At 47.3% G+C, this 17,959-nt stretch overlaps 1 protein-coding gene across 1 annotated transcript; it reads left to right on the top strand.

Annotated features, from left to right (window-relative positions):
• The first annotated feature begins 146 nt into the window (after positions 1–146).
• MYD88 (MYD88 innate immune signal transduction adaptor) lies at positions 147–12,909 on the top strand. Its single transcript, XM_028750911.2, has 5 exons — positions 147–556; positions 5,217–5,351; positions 7,173–7,353; positions 10,846–10,937; positions 11,614–12,909. Exons 1-5 carry the CDS (start codon positions 214–216, stop codon positions 11,766–11,768), a joined length of 906 nt encoding a protein of 301 aa, XP_028606744.2. The 5' UTR covers positions 147–213; the 3' UTR covers positions 11,769–12,909.
• Positions 12,910–17,959: the final 5,050 nt, after the last annotated feature.

Below are 17,959 nucleotides of genomic sequence, written 5' to 3' on the forward strand. Positions count from 1 at the left end.
CGCGTCCCATAGCTTTAACCACTAGACGCATCTATTCTGAATCTTCCAAGGTGCTGGAAGGATGCCTCCCGCAGCTGAGCCGGCACCAAAAGCGAAACCGGTTTGGAGGCTCATCATCTCCTCCTCCTGCTCCGCCCCGTCGGGGAAGTTGCGAAAGCGGCCGCGGGGGCAGGAAAGGGAAGGCGGCGAGGCTCGAGAGAGCCCAGGCGCGCGATGGCGGAGGTCGCTGCTGTTGGCGCCGCTGGCGCGTCTCCGTCCTCCCCGTCGGAAGAAGACTCGGTGCCGCTGGTGGCGCTCAACTACTCGGTGCGCCGCCGCCTGGGGCTCTTCCTCAACCCGCGCGCCCCGGTGGCCTCCGACTGGACGGCGCTGGCCGAGGAGCTGGGCTACGACTACCTGGAGATCAAGCACTTCGAAGGCAAGGCCGACCCCACCGAGAGCCTCTTGGCCGACTGGCAGAAGCGCTGCCCCGGCGGCGCCACCGTGGGCCGCCTCCTGGGGCTGCTGCGCCACCTAGGCCGCCGAGATGTCCTGGCTGACCTGGGGACCAGCATCGGTGAGCAAACAGGGCCCGGGGACGCCCCTGATTCTCGCCCCCGTCCCATCCCGTCGATGCCCCCTCCGCCCCAATCCAAGGGAACACACCTCTCTCTCCCGGCGCCCTGTTTTACGCACGACCTCTCCAGAATGAGCGCCCTGTTTTACGCACGGCCTCTTCTTTCTGTTGCGCCCCAATACCCAGTTCCCAACAGAGGAGGCTTTGCGCCCATCCTCGGGGCGTCACCGGTTGGATTTCTGCCTGTCAGGGAGCAGTTTCCCGGAGAGATAGAGGAAATGGCTACCGATATTCTTCCTCCCGCTTCCTAACTTCTTGGTTTTGTTTCCTTCTTGACGCTTCCTCGTTGTTTAGCACTCTTCTTTGAAGCTGTTTTGGTTCCGGGTGTGTTACTGCAATGCTGTTGCTTCTGTTTGTTTGCTTTAACTTAAAAACACTTCATAGGATCATATAATTATAAGGTTGGAAGGGGCACCCAGGGTCATCTAGTCCAACCCACTGCAGTGCAGGAATCCCAACTATTGACAGATGGCCATCCAGCCTCTGCTTCTAAACCTCCGTTAAAGGAGAGTCCACTCCCAACAGCTCTTACTGGAAGACCTTTCAGTGGGTGTTTGAGCTCTCTGCCCTTAGCATCAGAAAGTTCCTTGTGATGTTTAGCCCGAATCTCTTTTCTTGTACAGTGGCACCTCAGGTTACAGACGCTTCAGGTTACAGACTCCGCTAACCCAGGAATAGTACCTCGGGTTAAGAACTTTGCTTCAGGAGGAGAACAGAAATCGTGCTCCGGTGGTGCGGCGGCAGCGGGAGGCCCCATTAGCTAAAGTGATGCTTCAGGTTAAGAATGGACCTCCAGAATGAATTAAGTACTTAACCCGAGGTACCACTGTACAGTGGTACCTCGGGTTACAGACGCTTCAGGTTACAGACTCCACTAAACCAGAAATAGTACCTCGGGTTAAGACCTTTGCTTCAGGATGAGAACAGAAATCGTGTGGCGGCAGCAGGCGGCCCCATTAGCTAAAGTGGTACCTCAGTTTAAGAACAGTTTCAGGTTAAGAACGGACCCCCGGAACGAATAAAGTTCTTAACCCGAGGTACCACTGTAAGTTGAATCCATTGGTTCCAGTCCTACCAGAAGAAAACAAGCTTGCTCCAACAAGAGAAAACAAGTCTTTCTTTCTTTCTTTCTTTCTTTCTTTCTTTCTTTCTTTCTTTCTTTCTTTCTTTCTGTAGCTGAAGAGTGTTTAGGGAGCTGTACAGCTGGAGGGTCCCTGCTCCTGCCAAACTGGCAGTTCGAAAGCACGTCAAAGTGCAAGTAGATAAATAGGTACGCTCTGGCGGGAAGGTAAACGGCATTTCCGTGCGCTGGTCTGGTTCGCCAGAAGCGGCTTAGTCATGCTGGCCACATGACCCAGAAGCTGGACGCCGGCTCCCTCGGCCAATAAAGCGAGATGAGCGCTGCAACCCCAGAGTCGGCCACGACTGGACCTAGTGGTCAGGGGTCCCTTTACCTTTTTACAGCTGCATTCCTGAGTGCCTCTCCCCGGCGATGGCGTACCCTTTGTCCATCCTTACAAAAAACACAACAGCATCACCAACGAATGAGAGCCCAAACTAGAGACTGATATTTGAAGCAGCAACAAAATCTAAAGCTTGGCGTCATTTTGTGTTTTGTTTGCTGCATTTATAGCCTGCCTTTTTCTCCCAGGGACCTCAAGCTGGCATACACGATTCTGCCCCTTCTGGGCTCTGCCCCTCCTCTTTCAGTCCCAACAGCAACCCTGTGGGGTAGGTTAGGCCGAAAGACGACTGTGACTGGCGCAAGGTCACCCAGCGAACTTGATTCCCCGGTGGGAATTTGAACCCGGGTCTCCAGGGTCCTAATCCAGCACTCTAACCACTGCACCACACTGCCTCTCTTGCATTGCTGTAGGTTGTGCTTGCTCCTGCAATCCTCAATCTGCATTTTTAGATGCTGTTGCACTGTTTCCCACAGGGTAGATTTGATTTAAAATGAATCAATTTAAATCACTAGTCAGTAAGACTTGATTTAAATCATTTTTTTAACAGAAAGACTCATTCTTGTTGGTATAATCTTAATATTTACAACCAAATGAAGGTTTCATTTTTGGAATAATAAATTTTCAGAGTAGTTTCTACAGATAATTATGAAATCATTGTGAGGTTTAATAAGTTAACTGTTTATATGTGGACAACTTTTATGCTGTACTTTATTGAAAGGAGAAAATGAATCAATTTTATTATTTAAACAATTTATTTAACTAAGACAATAACATAGCATATGTATCCATGTTTGTTAACTGATGTAGTTAAACAATTAAAAAAAAAACTTAGACTGAGTATTAGTACACATGAAAAACTTAAAACAAATCCTTATTTCCAAATGAATAGTCTTTGGACTATAATGTAACTTCAATAGAAAGACTTTTTCCTCCAAAAGCATTTTAATAATAATAATAAATAATAATAATAATAATAATAATAATAATAATAATAATAATAATAATAATATCTTTATTGTCATTGCCCCCTCTCGGGGACAACGAAATTACTTGACTGCTCCATAAAAACACTAATTAAACAATACAGTATAATACAGCAAGGAAGATTAGATGACTTTCAAAGTCCAGGCTTCCCATTCAGGGCTGAGATCGCTCTGGAGAAGAAGCTGTTCTTAAGACGGCTTGTTCTTGTCTTCATCGTCCTGTATCTCCGTCCCGACGGCAGGAGCTCGAAGAGACAGTGACCAGGATGCGATGGATCTTTTACTATGTCCAGTGCCTTCCTATGGCACCTTGTGGCATAAATCTGCTCTAAGGTGGAGAGTGGGCAGCCAACAATGCTCTCTGCTGCCTTAACAACTCTGCACAACCCCATCCCGTCCTGGGTAGTACAGCTTCCGTACCACGCACATAAGCCATAAGTGAGCACGCTCTCTTTATTTTAAAAATCCAATTTAAATTTTAAAAGAATCTGATTTAAATTTTAAAAAATTATTATTTTTTAAATCATTGATTTTTATCCACCCTGGTTTCCCATCAGTCCCAACCAGCATGGCCAATGCTCAGGGATAGTGGAAGATGCAGTTCAATAACACCTGGGAGCCCAGGCTCCTTATCCTTGCCCCAGTGTTCCCCAGCGCCTAACAAATCCAAACCCCTCTTGTCTGTCCCCAGTGGCAGCCTAGTGTTTGCTACAATAAAGTTCCCAACCAGAGCAGGTGGAGATCTGCACCCTCTCCATTGCCGTCCCCCAAGATCTTGCAAATCTGAGATATACTGCCCCAGGACATGGAGGCTCCACTATCATACAATACTCACCTGACCTCTGCATGCTAGTTGCATGAGGTTGAGCTGATTCTTTTTTTATAAAAAAAAATAATTTTTATTCATTTTAAAACATATTAATTGTCATTCATACCACCAAATTTCACATCTTATACAATTTTTGGACTTCCATCAGCACCTCTGATGAGCCCCCATTTTTATGATTTCTTCTGCATTTCTTAAATTCATATTGCCTTTAATTATCTTAACTAACATCGTCCTTTTCATCCAATTATGCAATAATTCAAATTATTCACCTCACAAAACTTCCTGCAAACCTACAAAATCACAATTACTTTTCAGATAGTCCGTAAATTTACGCCAATCTTCTGTGAATCTCGGGTCCCGCTGGTTTTCTTCCCGTTAGTTTATCTAATTCTGCATAGTCCATCAATTTCATCCTCCAATCTTCTTTCGTTGGTAATTCTTCTTGCTTCCGTTTTTGTGCCAGTAATATTCTTGCTGCCGTCATTGCGTATAAAAACAGCTTACAATCATTTCTATTTATATCATCCCCTACAATGCCCAATAAAAAAGCTTCTGCTGTTTTAATAAATGTATATTTCAACATTTTTTTCATCTCATTGTATATCATTTCCCAGAAGTTTTTCACCTTTTTACATTCCCACCACATATGGTTAAATGTTCCTTCTTTTTCTTTACATTTCCAGCATTTAAGGTAAAGGTAAAGGTACCCCTGCCCATACGGGCCAGTCTTGACAGACTCTAGGGTTGTGCGCCCATCTCACTCAAGAGGTCACGTGGCCAGCGTGACATCACTGCATCTGGCGAGCCAGAGCCGCACACGGAAACACCGTTTACCTTCCCGCCAGTAAGCGGTCCCTATTTATCTACTTGCACCCGGGGGTGCTTTCGAACTGCTAGGTTGGCAGGCGCTGGGACCGAACAACGGGAGCGCACCCCGCCGCGGGGATTCGAACCGCCGACCTTTCGATCGGCAAGCCCTAGGCGCTGAGGCTTTTACCCACAGCGCCACCCGCGTCCCCAGCATTTCCAGCATTTATTGTTTACCTTATACATTTTTGCCAATTTAACGGGTGTAGAGATTGAGCTGATTCAGGGTCAGTTTGGGCTTGTGAGTCCCCATCATTGGCTTTAGGGTATTGGCCCAGGAAGAGAGATTTAACCTCCTCCCCCTGCTCCCTCTAGTCTAGCCCATGTGTCCTGTGTTTGTGGTTTAGCACTGAGCAGAGGAGGCTGTCGTGCGGACAGGCCCCGAACCGCAAACGAAGCATACCCAGAAACAGGCCTTATTATTATTATTATTATTGTTCTGTGACTCTTTGCAGAAGAAGATTGCAAGAAGTACCTGCGGAGGAAACAGCAGGAGGAGGCGGAGAGGCCCGTTCAGGTCCCGGCAGTGGACAGCAGCATCGCACGGTCATCTGAACTGCAGGGCATCACTACGCAAGATGACCCCCTTGGTAAAAGAAAAGGAAAAGACTATAAGATTATTTGATTCGGAAAAGATGGGTGAGAGCGAACAGTGTTTATGCAGACACTGAAAGGAAGAGGAAATGAGATGTGCTGGTCCCGGGGGGAGGTTACCGTGGGGTGAGGTCCAGGACCTGAGTTGAGGGGCGGCAGACAGTCCTCCACGGGCGAAGCGGGGTCCGAAGCGAGGAGCCGGGCAAGGACAGGGACTCTGGGGGAACAGGACTGGGTGCTGGCCGAAACAGCACTTCAACAACGTTGCTCCCGCAACCTGGGACCAGGCTGACTGGCCTTTATCTTCTCTGAGGCCAGGGGCGGTCCCGGCCCCCAGGAGACCCGCCTCTCCTGGCCTTAAGGCGAGCACTCCTCCTGGGAGAAACCAGTTCCCTCCGCCTCTCTGCCCTGAGCCTCTGCAGCTCAGGAGAGGCTGGAGGGTTACTGGACCCAGGGGGAGACTCGCCTTCCCCTGACAGGGCTGGGAGAGGCGCACCTGTAGGCAATGGGTCCTCAACCCCCTCAGGAGCCAGAGTGGATTCACCTGGTGTCTGCTCCCGAGGATCCGGCACAGGTGCAGGCGCCTCAGAATCAAGGCCCTGCCCCAGTTCAGCCGGCCCTGGAGGCGGGGACTCCTGTGCAGGCTGGGATTCCTCCGGTTCAGCCTCTGAATCAGATTCCCAGGCCATCACATGAGATAACTTTCCCACCTTTTGTGGCTAGGGTTGCTGGGCGCTTAATTTTCTGGCAGGGCTCCTGAACCTTTAACGGTTTTGCAGCACAGGCAGAAATTCAACAGATAAAGCTCCCGGCATTGCACCTCTTTGAAGCGCACCTGTTGAATTTGCTTGCTGTGCAGCTGTTCAAAAGCACCAGGTAAAACGCCGTATACAACGCTAACGTGTTAAACGTAACTGACCTGCAGAAAAGACTTTATAACCTGAAAAAAAGAGACGGATGTGCATACTTTTGCAAACAGAGAAAATCTTTTTTAAAAAAATATTTTAAAAAGAAACAAAGAGAAAAGCACCAGGTAAAATGAGCACAATCTATCACACTCTTTTTAAATATATATATATATCATGGTAGCTAATGATTATTATTGGGAAATTAATAACACTCTTGAAAAAAGAAAGAATTAAAATGCTGCGTTTTGGGAAACCAGTGTAACCCTTGAGCACAGCAACACGGTGATAAACGTGCAGCTAAACTAAGAGGGAAGACATGTGCAAGCAAGTTTTTCTTTGACCTCGGCGTTACCGCCCATGGAGGCGCCTGCATAGCTCATTGGCCTGTCTAGAATTCTTCCTGGAGGAGGGTGCTCTGTCGAGCAATGTGTTAAATGGATTTTGAGCTACGTGTACTGTGTTTCGCTCTATAGGACGCACCTGATGATAAGACACACCTAGTTTGGGAGGGAGGAAACAAGAGGAAAAAATTCTGAATCTCAAAAGCCAGAACAGCGAGAGGGATCTGGCTTCTGGGATAGCCTCTTGCTGTTCTGGCTTCTGGGATAGCTGCTGAAGCCTCTCCCGGGCAGCAGGAAGAAGGCTCCCCCTGCCCGGAAGAGGCTGCGCGCGGGTAAGCTGCCCTCTGTACCTTCCCCCACTCCCTCACTGCGTAGCGATCCCTCTTACTGTTCTGGCTTCCGAGATTCAGAATATATTTTTTCTTGTTTTCCTCCTCCAAAAACTAGGTGCGTCTTGTGGTCTGGTGCGTCTTATAGAGCGAAAAATACGGTAGATAGCAGTCTCTTGAGAGTTGGCATGAATGAATGCATAATCTCATCTAGTGTTGTTTTCGTTGTTTTAATTCAGGACAAACAGTAGAGATGTTTGATGCCTTCATCTGTTACTGCCCGAACGACCTTCACTTTGTGCAAGAGATGATCCAAGAGCTGGAACAGACAGAGCACAAGCTGAAGCTCTGTGTGTTTGACCGGGATGTCCTCCCCGGAACGTGTGTCTGGTCCATCACCAGCGAACTTATAGAGACGCGGTGAGTTGAGGAATATGCACCCAGGTGGGCAGCAATGGAAATATCCACCGTGCTTCCCGCAGCTCTCTGGGTTTGTTCCCAGCTAAGTTCTACTCAGAAGTAGACTCTTAATTTATAACGAGCTTAAGAAAATGTTCAAATGCTCTTTCCCTAAAAAAGCTCTGAAGCCTTCCTGCTAGGAATTATAGGCCACAAAATCTCCCAAAAGTTCAGGAGAGTCTTTATGTATGTGTACAGTTGCTGCCAGGATTCTAATCGCCAAAGGCTGGAAGGGAGAGGAGATCCCATCTAAATCAGACTGACAAAATAAAATAAGAGAGTATGTCGAATTGGCGAGACTATCAGCAAGGTTACGAGCAAATTTATCAGACTGGGACATATGTAAAAGAACATTGTCAAAAATACCAATCTGTTGTCAGGTTTTGATTGAACTTCTGTGTGCAAATAGGGTAATTTTATAAAACAAAATTTATCGTAAGTTAAATCACATGGAGGAAACAAAGTTAGAGTGCGTATTTAAGGAATTTAATCCGGGAACACAATGGGAAGATGTTAAATTTCATTACAAATGGATGTACAAAGCAAGAATCAGTTAAGGAATGAATGTTTATTTTTGTTTTTCTGCTTTGCTTTCAACATCTATTGAACATTTCTGTTACAAAGTTTTTAACCAATAAAGCATAAAAAACCAAGAGTAGACTCAGCGAAATCAATAGAAGTAGTCATGCCCATGGATTTTAGTGGATCTGCTCTAACAGTAGATTCAGCTTCCTGCCCACGAATATCCCCCCCCCCCATTAAATAAAATTATTTAAAAGAATGCAACTCCCAATACAACTGCTTGTTCAATTCATTCTGAAACAACTGAGACCTTCCAAAACTTGCTGCGTTTTTCCAATAACCTGTTGGAACAGTGATCAACAATCAGCCAGTAAATACCTTTATTCTAAGCAATCTAGAATACAGTGGTGCCCCGCAAGACGAATGCCTCGCAAGACGGAAAACCCGCTAGACGAAAGGGTTTTCCGTTTCTGAGTTGCTTCGCAAGACGATTTTCCCTATGTGCTTGCTTCGCAAGACGAAATGTCTTGCTAGTATTGCGATTTTTCCCCCGCTTCCCCCCTTTTTTTCTAAGCCGCTAAGCCTTTAATAGCCGCTAAACCGCTAATAGCGCTAATCCGCTTAGCCGCTAATAGGGTTGCTTCGCAAGACGAAAAAACCGCTAGACGAAGAGAATCGCGGAACGGATTCTTTTCGTCTTGCGAGGCACCATTGTAACTAGGAATTAGTGAACAAGCCTAGTTTTTAAAAACGTATTGCATTCCTTTCGTATTATTTTAAGGCTGGGGAAAAGTGGCTGTAATATTTATTTGCTTTAGGAACTTTTAGGAACACTTCCTTTATTCATTCATTCATTCATTCATAATATAATTTATAGCCCACCTTTCCCTCCAAGGAGCTCAAAGTGGCTCACATGTTTCTCTCCCTCAGTTAATCCCAACAAGTAGCAGGCAGAGAGAATCTATTGCTGTGAGTTAGGTTAGGCAGTGAGTAGCCCAAGGTTACCAAGTATACTTCATGACAGAGTGGGGATTCGAACCATGGTCTCCCAGGTCCTAGACTGACACTGTAACCACTACACCACACTGGCTGCCGAGGGCATTTTCACAGTTTATTTTTAATATACCTACTTGTTTCTAAAGTTTGATTTTTTTTTATTGATGTTTTGTGCTATTTTATGTGAATCGCCTAGAGTTTTCATTTCTTTTTGATCAAGTGGTCTAAGTTTTGTTGAATAAAAAGAAATAAAACACTACCAAGTAAAAATAGCAGTGATAAAAAAGGAATTGGCAGCATAGAACAGCCCAGAAAAAACTGAGAATTAAATCGGTGCTGAAAAGGTTGTAATTTAATGGATTTTATCATTATCTAATTCACTCCAGCATCCTATTCTCACAGCGGCCAACCGGATGCCTGTTATTTATTTATTTTGTTTATGAATTGCTTCCAGTGAGGCATCCCAAAGCAATTTAGGTTATAAGTTAAGTAAAACGGTTACATTAAACAAAAAAACAAAAAAAACCCCACCACCTGCATGTGTCATATATAAAATAAATTGTAAGTCTGTTGTCATGCTGCAGTTCACATGGCTGCCTGTTGGTGGCAGTAGCAACTCCAGCATGACGACAAAAGGGCAGGCAGGCAAGTCAGCCAGCAGTGCGGGTGGAACATAAAACCATTGAAATCCAATAGAAATACCAAGTGGAATGAAGATCTCCATTTAGAAGTCTTCCTATGGCAAGCTCACAAGCAGGGCCTGAGCACAACAGCGCACACACACACACACACACACACCTGCAATTTACAGCAATTGATTCCTTACTGTATGCCATTCCCAGGCGCCACCTAGATATCGGGAGAATGTGGTCTGTGCATTTTTAAATGAATGAATGGTCTTCAAAGCCCAGTGGTGTTTAAGATAGAGACAGCCAGAGGGAGCAGCTTTTCCTAAGACTGTGTAACAGTAAGCCAGAGATTTGGGATCCCTATCTACCTTTGCATATGGACACAGAGGAGAAGAAGAAGAGGAGAGTCTCAAATACTCTACAGTCAAAATTAGCAAAGTCAGGCTCTGCTCTGTAGTTTGGGTTGGATTCAGTTTTGGGGCTATATTAAGATGTTTCTTGCCACTTTAAAGTATTGGGACTAGGCAGATGCAGAAAGGGAAGGCAGGTGTGCATCGACTTAAGAGAATACAGTGGTACCTCAGGTTACATACGCTTCAGGTTACAGACTCCGCTAACCCAGAAATAGTGCTTCAGGTAAAGAACTTTGCTTCAGGATGAGAACAGAAATCGTGCTCCAGCAGCGCGGCAGCAGCGGGAGGCCCCATTAGCTAAAGTGGTGCTTCAGGTTAAGAACAGTTTCAGGTTAAGCATGGACCTCCAAAACGAATTAAGTACTTAACCTGAGGTACCACTGTATGTGCATATGGCGGGGAGGAAATGGAGTGCCTTGTGGCCTTTGACCCACACAATCTTCCAGGCACCCCGTTACCCACTAGGCCAGAGGTCCTTAATCTTTTTTCTTTGGGCCACACTTTCAGAATAAAAGTTTGCTTGCGCCGCACCGAATATTTTATCAATAAGAAATACACTGGTAAACAAAAACAACAACAACTTGATTTAAAACATACAACACAACCGCTTTATAATGTGATCACGGGACATCCAGGAAGTATAAAACAACGCAGCTACAGAAGAACAGGAGTCATTCTCAAAACAGAGTATTGATTGTCCTTGAATCTTCCCGCCATTCTTGCCATTCTCTCCTTTGAGGACCACCGCACTAGGCCGTATCTAGAGCTCCGAAAACGCCCCGTTCCCTGTTGGTTAAAACACTTCCAGTTGCCTAGGCTTCATCCTCTCGGTTGTCCGCTCACTTTTCACAAACGTGTTTTCTCTGTTCTGTGGTTTTTTTTTAAAACTTCAGGTGCCGGAAAATGGTGGTAGTGATTTCGGATGACTACCTTGATAGCGAAGCCTGTGACTTCCAGACCAAGTTTGCCCTCAGCCTCTCCCCAGGTAAACACCTGCATGGCCTACCTGATCCATATTGTTGCTACTTATTTGTTAAATTTATGATGTGCTTCCTGTGAGGCACCCTGGAGCCTGTGTGTGTGTGTATGGGGGATGGAGTAAAGGTAAAGGGACCCCTGACCATTAGGTCCAGTCGTGACCGACTCTGGGGTTGCGCGCTCATCTCACTTTATTGGCTGAGGGAGCCGGCGTACAGCTTCCGGGTCATGTGGCCAACATGACTAAGCCGCTTCTGGCGAACCAGAGCAGCGCACGGAAACGCCGTTTACCTTCCCTCCGGAGCGGTACCTATTTATCTACTTGCACTTTGACGTGCTTTCAAACTGCTAAGTTGGCAGGAGCAGGGGCCGAGCAACCGGAGCTCACCCCGTCGAGGGGATTCAAACCGCCGACCTTCTGATCGGCAAGTCCTAGGCTCTGTGGCTTAACCCACAGCGCCACCTGCATCCCTTACGGGGGGATGTAGAGGAAGGGGTAAAAGGGAAATTCTCAGAAAAAGGTTTTCTGAGAAATTTTGACTCGGCTCTGACGCAGAGCCTCGTCGGAGCTCGGAAAGGAAAGTGGGGGCAGCTGTTTCCTGCCTCTCTGCGAAAGAGCGAGGAAGAAGGTCCTCAGGCCATCTCTTGTTATGTCACATTCCCATGTCGGCTTCCTCTTTCAGGAGCTCGCCGCAAGTGCCTCATTCCAGTTAAGTGCAAAAGCATGAAGAAGGAGTTCCCGAGCATCCTCAGGTTCATCACGGTTTGCGACTACACCAACCCCTGCACCAAGAAATGGTTCTGGATGCGGCTGGCCAAGTCCCTGTTGGTCCCATGAGGCAAAGCCGGGAGGCCGAGTGTCTTGCGTCGTGACTTGAACTGCGTCTTGAGGAAGAGAAGTTTGGGGGGGTGGGCCTAAGTCTTTCTTAGCCTTTGCCACGAAACCGACTTGTGCTAAACCCTTGCCTCACCGAGTCTCCGAAACAACCCCGGAAGCCAGTCCGTTTTAAAAAAGGAGGGCTAGAAAGTACTGAGAACTGCAGCTGCTCCTGAGGTTTTGGGCCTACGTTTCCTGATTTCAGCTGATTTCCTCCTTGCGAAAGAGGGGAATTGAGAAAGAATGAACATGAGAGGGAGAAAGCTTTCAACAGCTGAGGCGCACAAAATGGCGGTGATCTTCTGCAAAGTGTTCAGCGCCCTCTCTTTCTGACAACTCAACAGCAACCTTTCTTTTTACTAGCACAAACCAACAAATGGACTAACGCCCCCCCTTCCCCAGTATCGTGTTTCTGACAAGCCTGAGTTCCTAGTGCCTTAAAATAGAGATGGATCACTGGTCTCCCAAGATCCACAACTTAAACCTTCTATTGTACAGAAGGATAATCAGATTCCGCAACTGTCACTGCCTCTGCCATTTGCTGTGGGGTGGAGAATTATTTTAAGTGTATGTGGGGGGCATTCCTAAGGAGGGGTTTAAGTTTGAGGTGGGCATTCCTGGAGGATCTTAGGCAGCTGCCAAGGTGTGTTTGATCCCGCCCTCACCCCAACTGCATGCCTAGAATTGGACCAAGAGCCTGCCAATCCAATCCAGAGCCAGTGTGGTGTAGTGGTTAAGAGCGGTAGACTCGTAATCTGGTGAACCAGGTTCGCTTCCCCGCTCCTCCACATGCAGCTGCTGGGGGACCTTGGGCCAGTCACACTTCTCTGAAGTCTCTCAGCCCCACTCACCTCACAGAGTGTTTGTTGTGGGGGAGGAAGGGAAAGGAGAATGTTAGCCGCTTTGAGACTCCTTCGGGTAGTGATAAAGCCGGATATCAAATCCAAACTCCTCCTTTAATCAAAGCACTGCCTGAATCTGGGTGCCACAGCACTTCTCAACATTTTATAATGGCCAGTGGGGGAAGTGGGTTGAAACTGTGGTCTCTGTTTTCTTTCAGGCTTTCTGCTTCCTAAACCTTGCCCTAGCACTTTTAAAAGCATGTTGGGATTTTCTGCTCTTTGGGTCCGTCGAGTTTCCCAATAATCTGCCTGCCTGCGAAGCTGTGGATAGGAAGGAACCCCTACAATTCAAACAATATGTTTGCACTGCAATATGTTTGCAATGGTCATTTGCATTCTTTGCATAGCAGGCCTTAATTTGTGGAATTGCTGTCTGACAGTGCTAATCAGCACAGGGATACTCGTCCTTTTTAGATATCACACTTTGTTTTACAGAGTGTTTTGCAGTCCTCATGGAAAGGCAGAAAGACTAGTGGTTATCTGACACAACCCATTCTCCACGCTCACAAATGCACTCATCCTGTCTGGTGACAGAAGAGCGAGGCCACGTTTTAAAGCGACATGGCCCGATTCACAGTCCCTGACCTATGTGGACTGTAATTCAGTTATCAGTCAGATTGCTCACTTATCTGAACTTTGCAATGTGGTTTCAGTTTTTTTAAAAAATGCATTTTCAGACATTTTATTTTAAAGGAGGTGGGGAGCTGTGTGGAAAAGCGTTAACGTACATAATTTGGAGGGAAGCGCAAAATGTGTATTTTGCGAGGAATGCATACAGCCAAAATGCAAGCCCATAGGACAGGACAGATGTAGGACAGTGCGTGTGAAATTGGCACAGACCTAGAACTGGCTCGTCCATCCATAATTTGTTCCTTCCCCCCCATCCATGTTTGCAATCTGGACCACTGTGTGCCACAGCTTAAGAATTGCTTGCCAGAATTCTGAAAAGTAAGTTGCAATTGCTTCCATTGTACACATGGGGGTGTTGAGGCTTCCAGGAAGCAGCCCCACCCCCGAGCTCATCGAATGAGTCCATGGCAGAAGTGTGACCTTTAGGTCTTCTCCATTAATCTACCAGCAGTGGTGAGGACTTCTTCCCCATAGGCCAAGTAGGGGGTGGGATGAATGCTACATATATTGAATACTCCTTAGTGCTTCATTGGTAGATGGTACAGTCAATCAGCCCTGAGTTGCTCACTGGAAGGACAGATTGTGAAGCTGAGACTGCAGTACTTTGGCCACCTCATGAGAAGAGAAGACTCCCTAAAAGACCCTGATGTTGGGAAAGATGGAGGGCACAAGGAGAAGGGGACGACAGAGGACAAGATGGTTGGACAGTGTTCTCGAAGTTACCAGCATGAGTTTGACCAAACTGCGGGAGGCAGTGGAGGACGGGTGCCTGGCGTGCTCTGGTTCATGGGGTCACGAAGAGTCGGACACGACTAAACAACAACAGTCAATCAGAATTAACGGCACACCATGGTTTGGTGTTACATGTTTGAGTCTTGGCTCTCCATGCTCCCCCCACATACTCTGCTTAATTGGTTAATTCCTGGTTTGCAACAAACCATAATTCGCCATTCCATCTGAACCAGCAAACTATGGCTTGTGCTTGTTCTGCAAAACTAGCGCTCAAGCAATGGTTTGCAGGGGAAGTACAAGCCATAGTTTATGGAATCATAGAGTTGAAGGGAAGCAAGAGGGTGATCTGGTCCAATCCCCTGCGATGCAGGAATCTCAACTGAAGCATGCCTGACGGATGGCCATCCAGGTTTGCTGCAAGCCAGGAAGTAACTAACTAACTGGATCTTGCGAGGGGAGGAATGAGTGTACGAGCGCTGAGTGGAGGACCAGGGGTTAGCCAGTCTTCTACTATTAAAGGTAAAGGTACCCCTGCCCGTACGGGCCAGTCTTGACAGACTCTAGGGTTGTGCGCCCATCTCACTCTAGAGGCCGGGGGCCAGCGCTGTCCGCAGACACTTCCGGGTCACGTGGCCAGCGTGACAAAGCTGCATCTGGCGAGCCAGCGCAGCACACGGAATGCCGTTTACCTTCCCGCTGGTAAGCGGTCCCTATTTATCTACTTGCACCCGGGGGTGCTTTCGTACTGCTAGGTTGGCAGGCGCTGGGACCGAGCAACGGGAGCGCACCCCGCTGCGGGGATTCGAACCGCCGACCTTTCGATCGGCAAGCCCTAGGCGCTGAGGCTTTTACCCACAGCGCCACCTGCGTCCCAATAGTCTTCTACTATTACAAAAGCACAAAAAGAGATCTCATAGATGTGTCCCATGCTGTGCCAAACATTTCCATGAGTTCTAGCCCAGATATCAATATTGACAATAGCTCGATAGGAATAAGGGCATTTTCAGAGAAGATAGATTGTGGATATTATAAGGAAAACAAGTGGGTTGTACAACAAAAAGGCACATTCTGGAATGCTGCTGTTCAGGAATTGCTCTGTTTCTTCTCCCTCTGTCTAACAACCAGCATTTTGTTGTGATGGAATATGCTTAGCCCCCATCAGGCCTTTTGTTTTTAAGGTTAGTCCTCTCTTTGGTACTTCTGCAAACTTTGGGGTGCCCACAAGCCTGCCTTCCTTGTGCGCGCGGTGCCATTTTGGCACGCATGCTTAAGCAGACACAGGCTGAACATCACCAACAGAGGGAACGATTCTCTCCAAATAATGTGGCAAGTCAAAATAAAAGTGCCTTAGTTTCATTGGGGCAAATTGAGTTAGAGAACAGTTCTGCTGCATTTCCTAGTTGACGTGTCACGAGTTTGCATCTGGGAGGCTGCCCGCGGGAGACAATAGGAGAGCCAGTGTGGTGTAGTGGTTAAGAGCGGTGGACTCGTAATCTGAGGAACAGGGTTCGCGTCTCCGCTCCTCCACATGCAGCTGCTGGGTGACCTTGGGCTAGTCCAGGGGTCTGCAACCCGCGGGTCCGGAGCCGCATGTGGCTCTTTTACACCTTTGCCGCAGCTCCAGGGCGGATACTAGTGAGGGGAGGAGGCGCATTGTGCGCCCCGACACTCCCCACTGTGGCGGGCGCTGTACTGGCTGTGACGTCGCATGGGGGCGGTGCGTGCATTAGTCACGCACCGTCCCGACGTCACCTGCCCGCCCGCCCGCCCGCTACATTGAAAGGGGGCATGTACGCTGGTCACTGTTTTGAAGGGGAGTGAAGAACACACACACACAAAGGTAACTTGTTAATTTAACGTTTATTTCTATGAGGAGGAGTAATTCTGAGGGGTCAAACAAAGAAATAATAAAAAAAGTGACAAAAAAGTTATTTTTATAATGACGAGTTTTGCGGCTCCCAGTTTTTTTCCCTTCAAAAACGGGGCCAAGTGGCTCTTTTTGTCTTAAAGGTTGCAGACCCCTGGGCTAGTCACACTTTTCTGAAGTCTCTCAGCTTCACTCACCTCACAGTGTTATGGGGGAGGAAGGGAAAAGGAGATTGTTAGCTGCTTTGAGACTCCTTCGGGTAGTGATAAAGCGGGATATCAAATCCACTCTTCTCTTCAATTATCAGAGTTCATTGAGGCTCTTTTTTATTTTTTTAAAAATCCTGATTGATCTACCTCTCCTTGGGTGTGTTTACACAGGCTGGATTTGGCAGGGTATTCTAACCGCACCCTGTTGCTCACCGGTTCCAATTCAACTCAGCCCACTGCGTGCTTGCTTTCAAATTTTCTGAACTCCACTCAACCCTGCCACCCCGAAAATGTTTTCCCTGTGACCTCCAGAAATGAAAGACGGGGAGGAGTGGGTGCTCGGTTAATCCTTGGATTTTTCTCTGGGTGTGCATTCCGTATCCATCTATGTACAGAGACATGTCCGAGGATGAGGATATATTATGTGTCCAAACACAATAATTCTAAGCCACCATAGCTGAATAGAACCTCCAGAGAGAGGGGCAGTGTACCTCTTACCTCTGCTTACCAAATACTGTGGGAAACAAGAATGGCAGGCTGGCCCTGGAGTTGCTTGTGGTATTCAGTCTCTCTGTGGTGGTTTGATGATGATAATAATAATAATAATAAATAATATACCTCTGTCCATCTGGCTGGATTTCCCCAGCCACTCAGGGCAGCTCCCAACAGAATACTAAAAACAAGATAAAACATCAAACATTAAAAACTTCTCTAAACAGGGCGGCTTTCAGATGTCTTCTAAAATTCAGATACAGCGGATGCTCGTGTTGCGAATGGGATCCGTGCGGGATGCAAGTTTGCAACCCGCAGCGTTCGTTTGCCGCAGCGGCGTGTCTACGCACGTGCGGGTTGCGACTCAGTGCTTCTGCGCATGCACAAAGCATGATTTAGCACTTCTGCACATGTGCGACCACCAAAACCTTGAAGTAACCCGTTCTGGTACTTCCGGGTTTCGGTGGGTCCGTAAGCCGAAAAAACACAATCTGGAGCGTCTGTAACCCGAGGTATGACTGTAGTTCCTTGACATCTGGTGGGAGGGCATTCCACAGGGCGGGTGCCACTACCAGGAAGGCCCTCTGCCTGGTTCCGTGTAGCTTCACTTCTCGCAGTGAGGGAACCGCCAGAAGGCCCTCGGAGCTGGACCTCAGTGTCCAGCTCCGCCACTGGTATACCTTCCAGGGAAAGGTGAATCTTAAGATGAACGCAAGCTCTTTACAAAATGGCGGTTCTCGGCATTCCGAAGAAGTGGGCTGCAGCGCAATTATTCCTAGGCAGGGAATAATACCTAATGTGATGTCTGTAAACTAAATTGGTGCATCGTCTGTTGTCCTTGTGTTGTATTATATTCCTGAGTGTTGCAGAGACCTTCCTTCAGATCCCATGCACTTTGAAATAGTTCCTATCATTACATATGAACGAGAGGGACAGAGACAGCTACTTAGAAAACAGGGAACTGTGTTCTCAAAGAAAATAATGACTGAAAACTGCAGCTGGGTATGCACTTAAACCACTTAACTCAGTGGAACTAACTTCTCAGTAATAGCACTGCACGGTCATCCCCTCCCCTCATGATTGCATGGTTCAGTTCTGCAATCCCAAAATGGTTTATACTCTTTCATCCACTTCTTCACATGTTAAACTGTGGATCTTACAAGGTGTAAGGATGGCCACTAAAAATACATGGAGGACAAGGCTATGAATGGCTGCGCACCATGATGGCTGTGTTCTTGGAATAACATGTTCTGGGAATTGCAGGTGGGCAAAATGTTTTGCATTCATCTCCTTGCGAGCTTCCCCTAAAGCATGGGTAGG

This window comes from Podarcis muralis, chromosome 12 (genome assembly GCF_964188315.1).
Source record: "Podarcis muralis chromosome 12, rPodMur119.hap1.1, whole genome shotgun sequence".
Classification (NCBI taxonomy): domain Eukaryota; kingdom Metazoa; phylum Chordata; class Lepidosauria; order Squamata; family Lacertidae; genus Podarcis; species Podarcis muralis.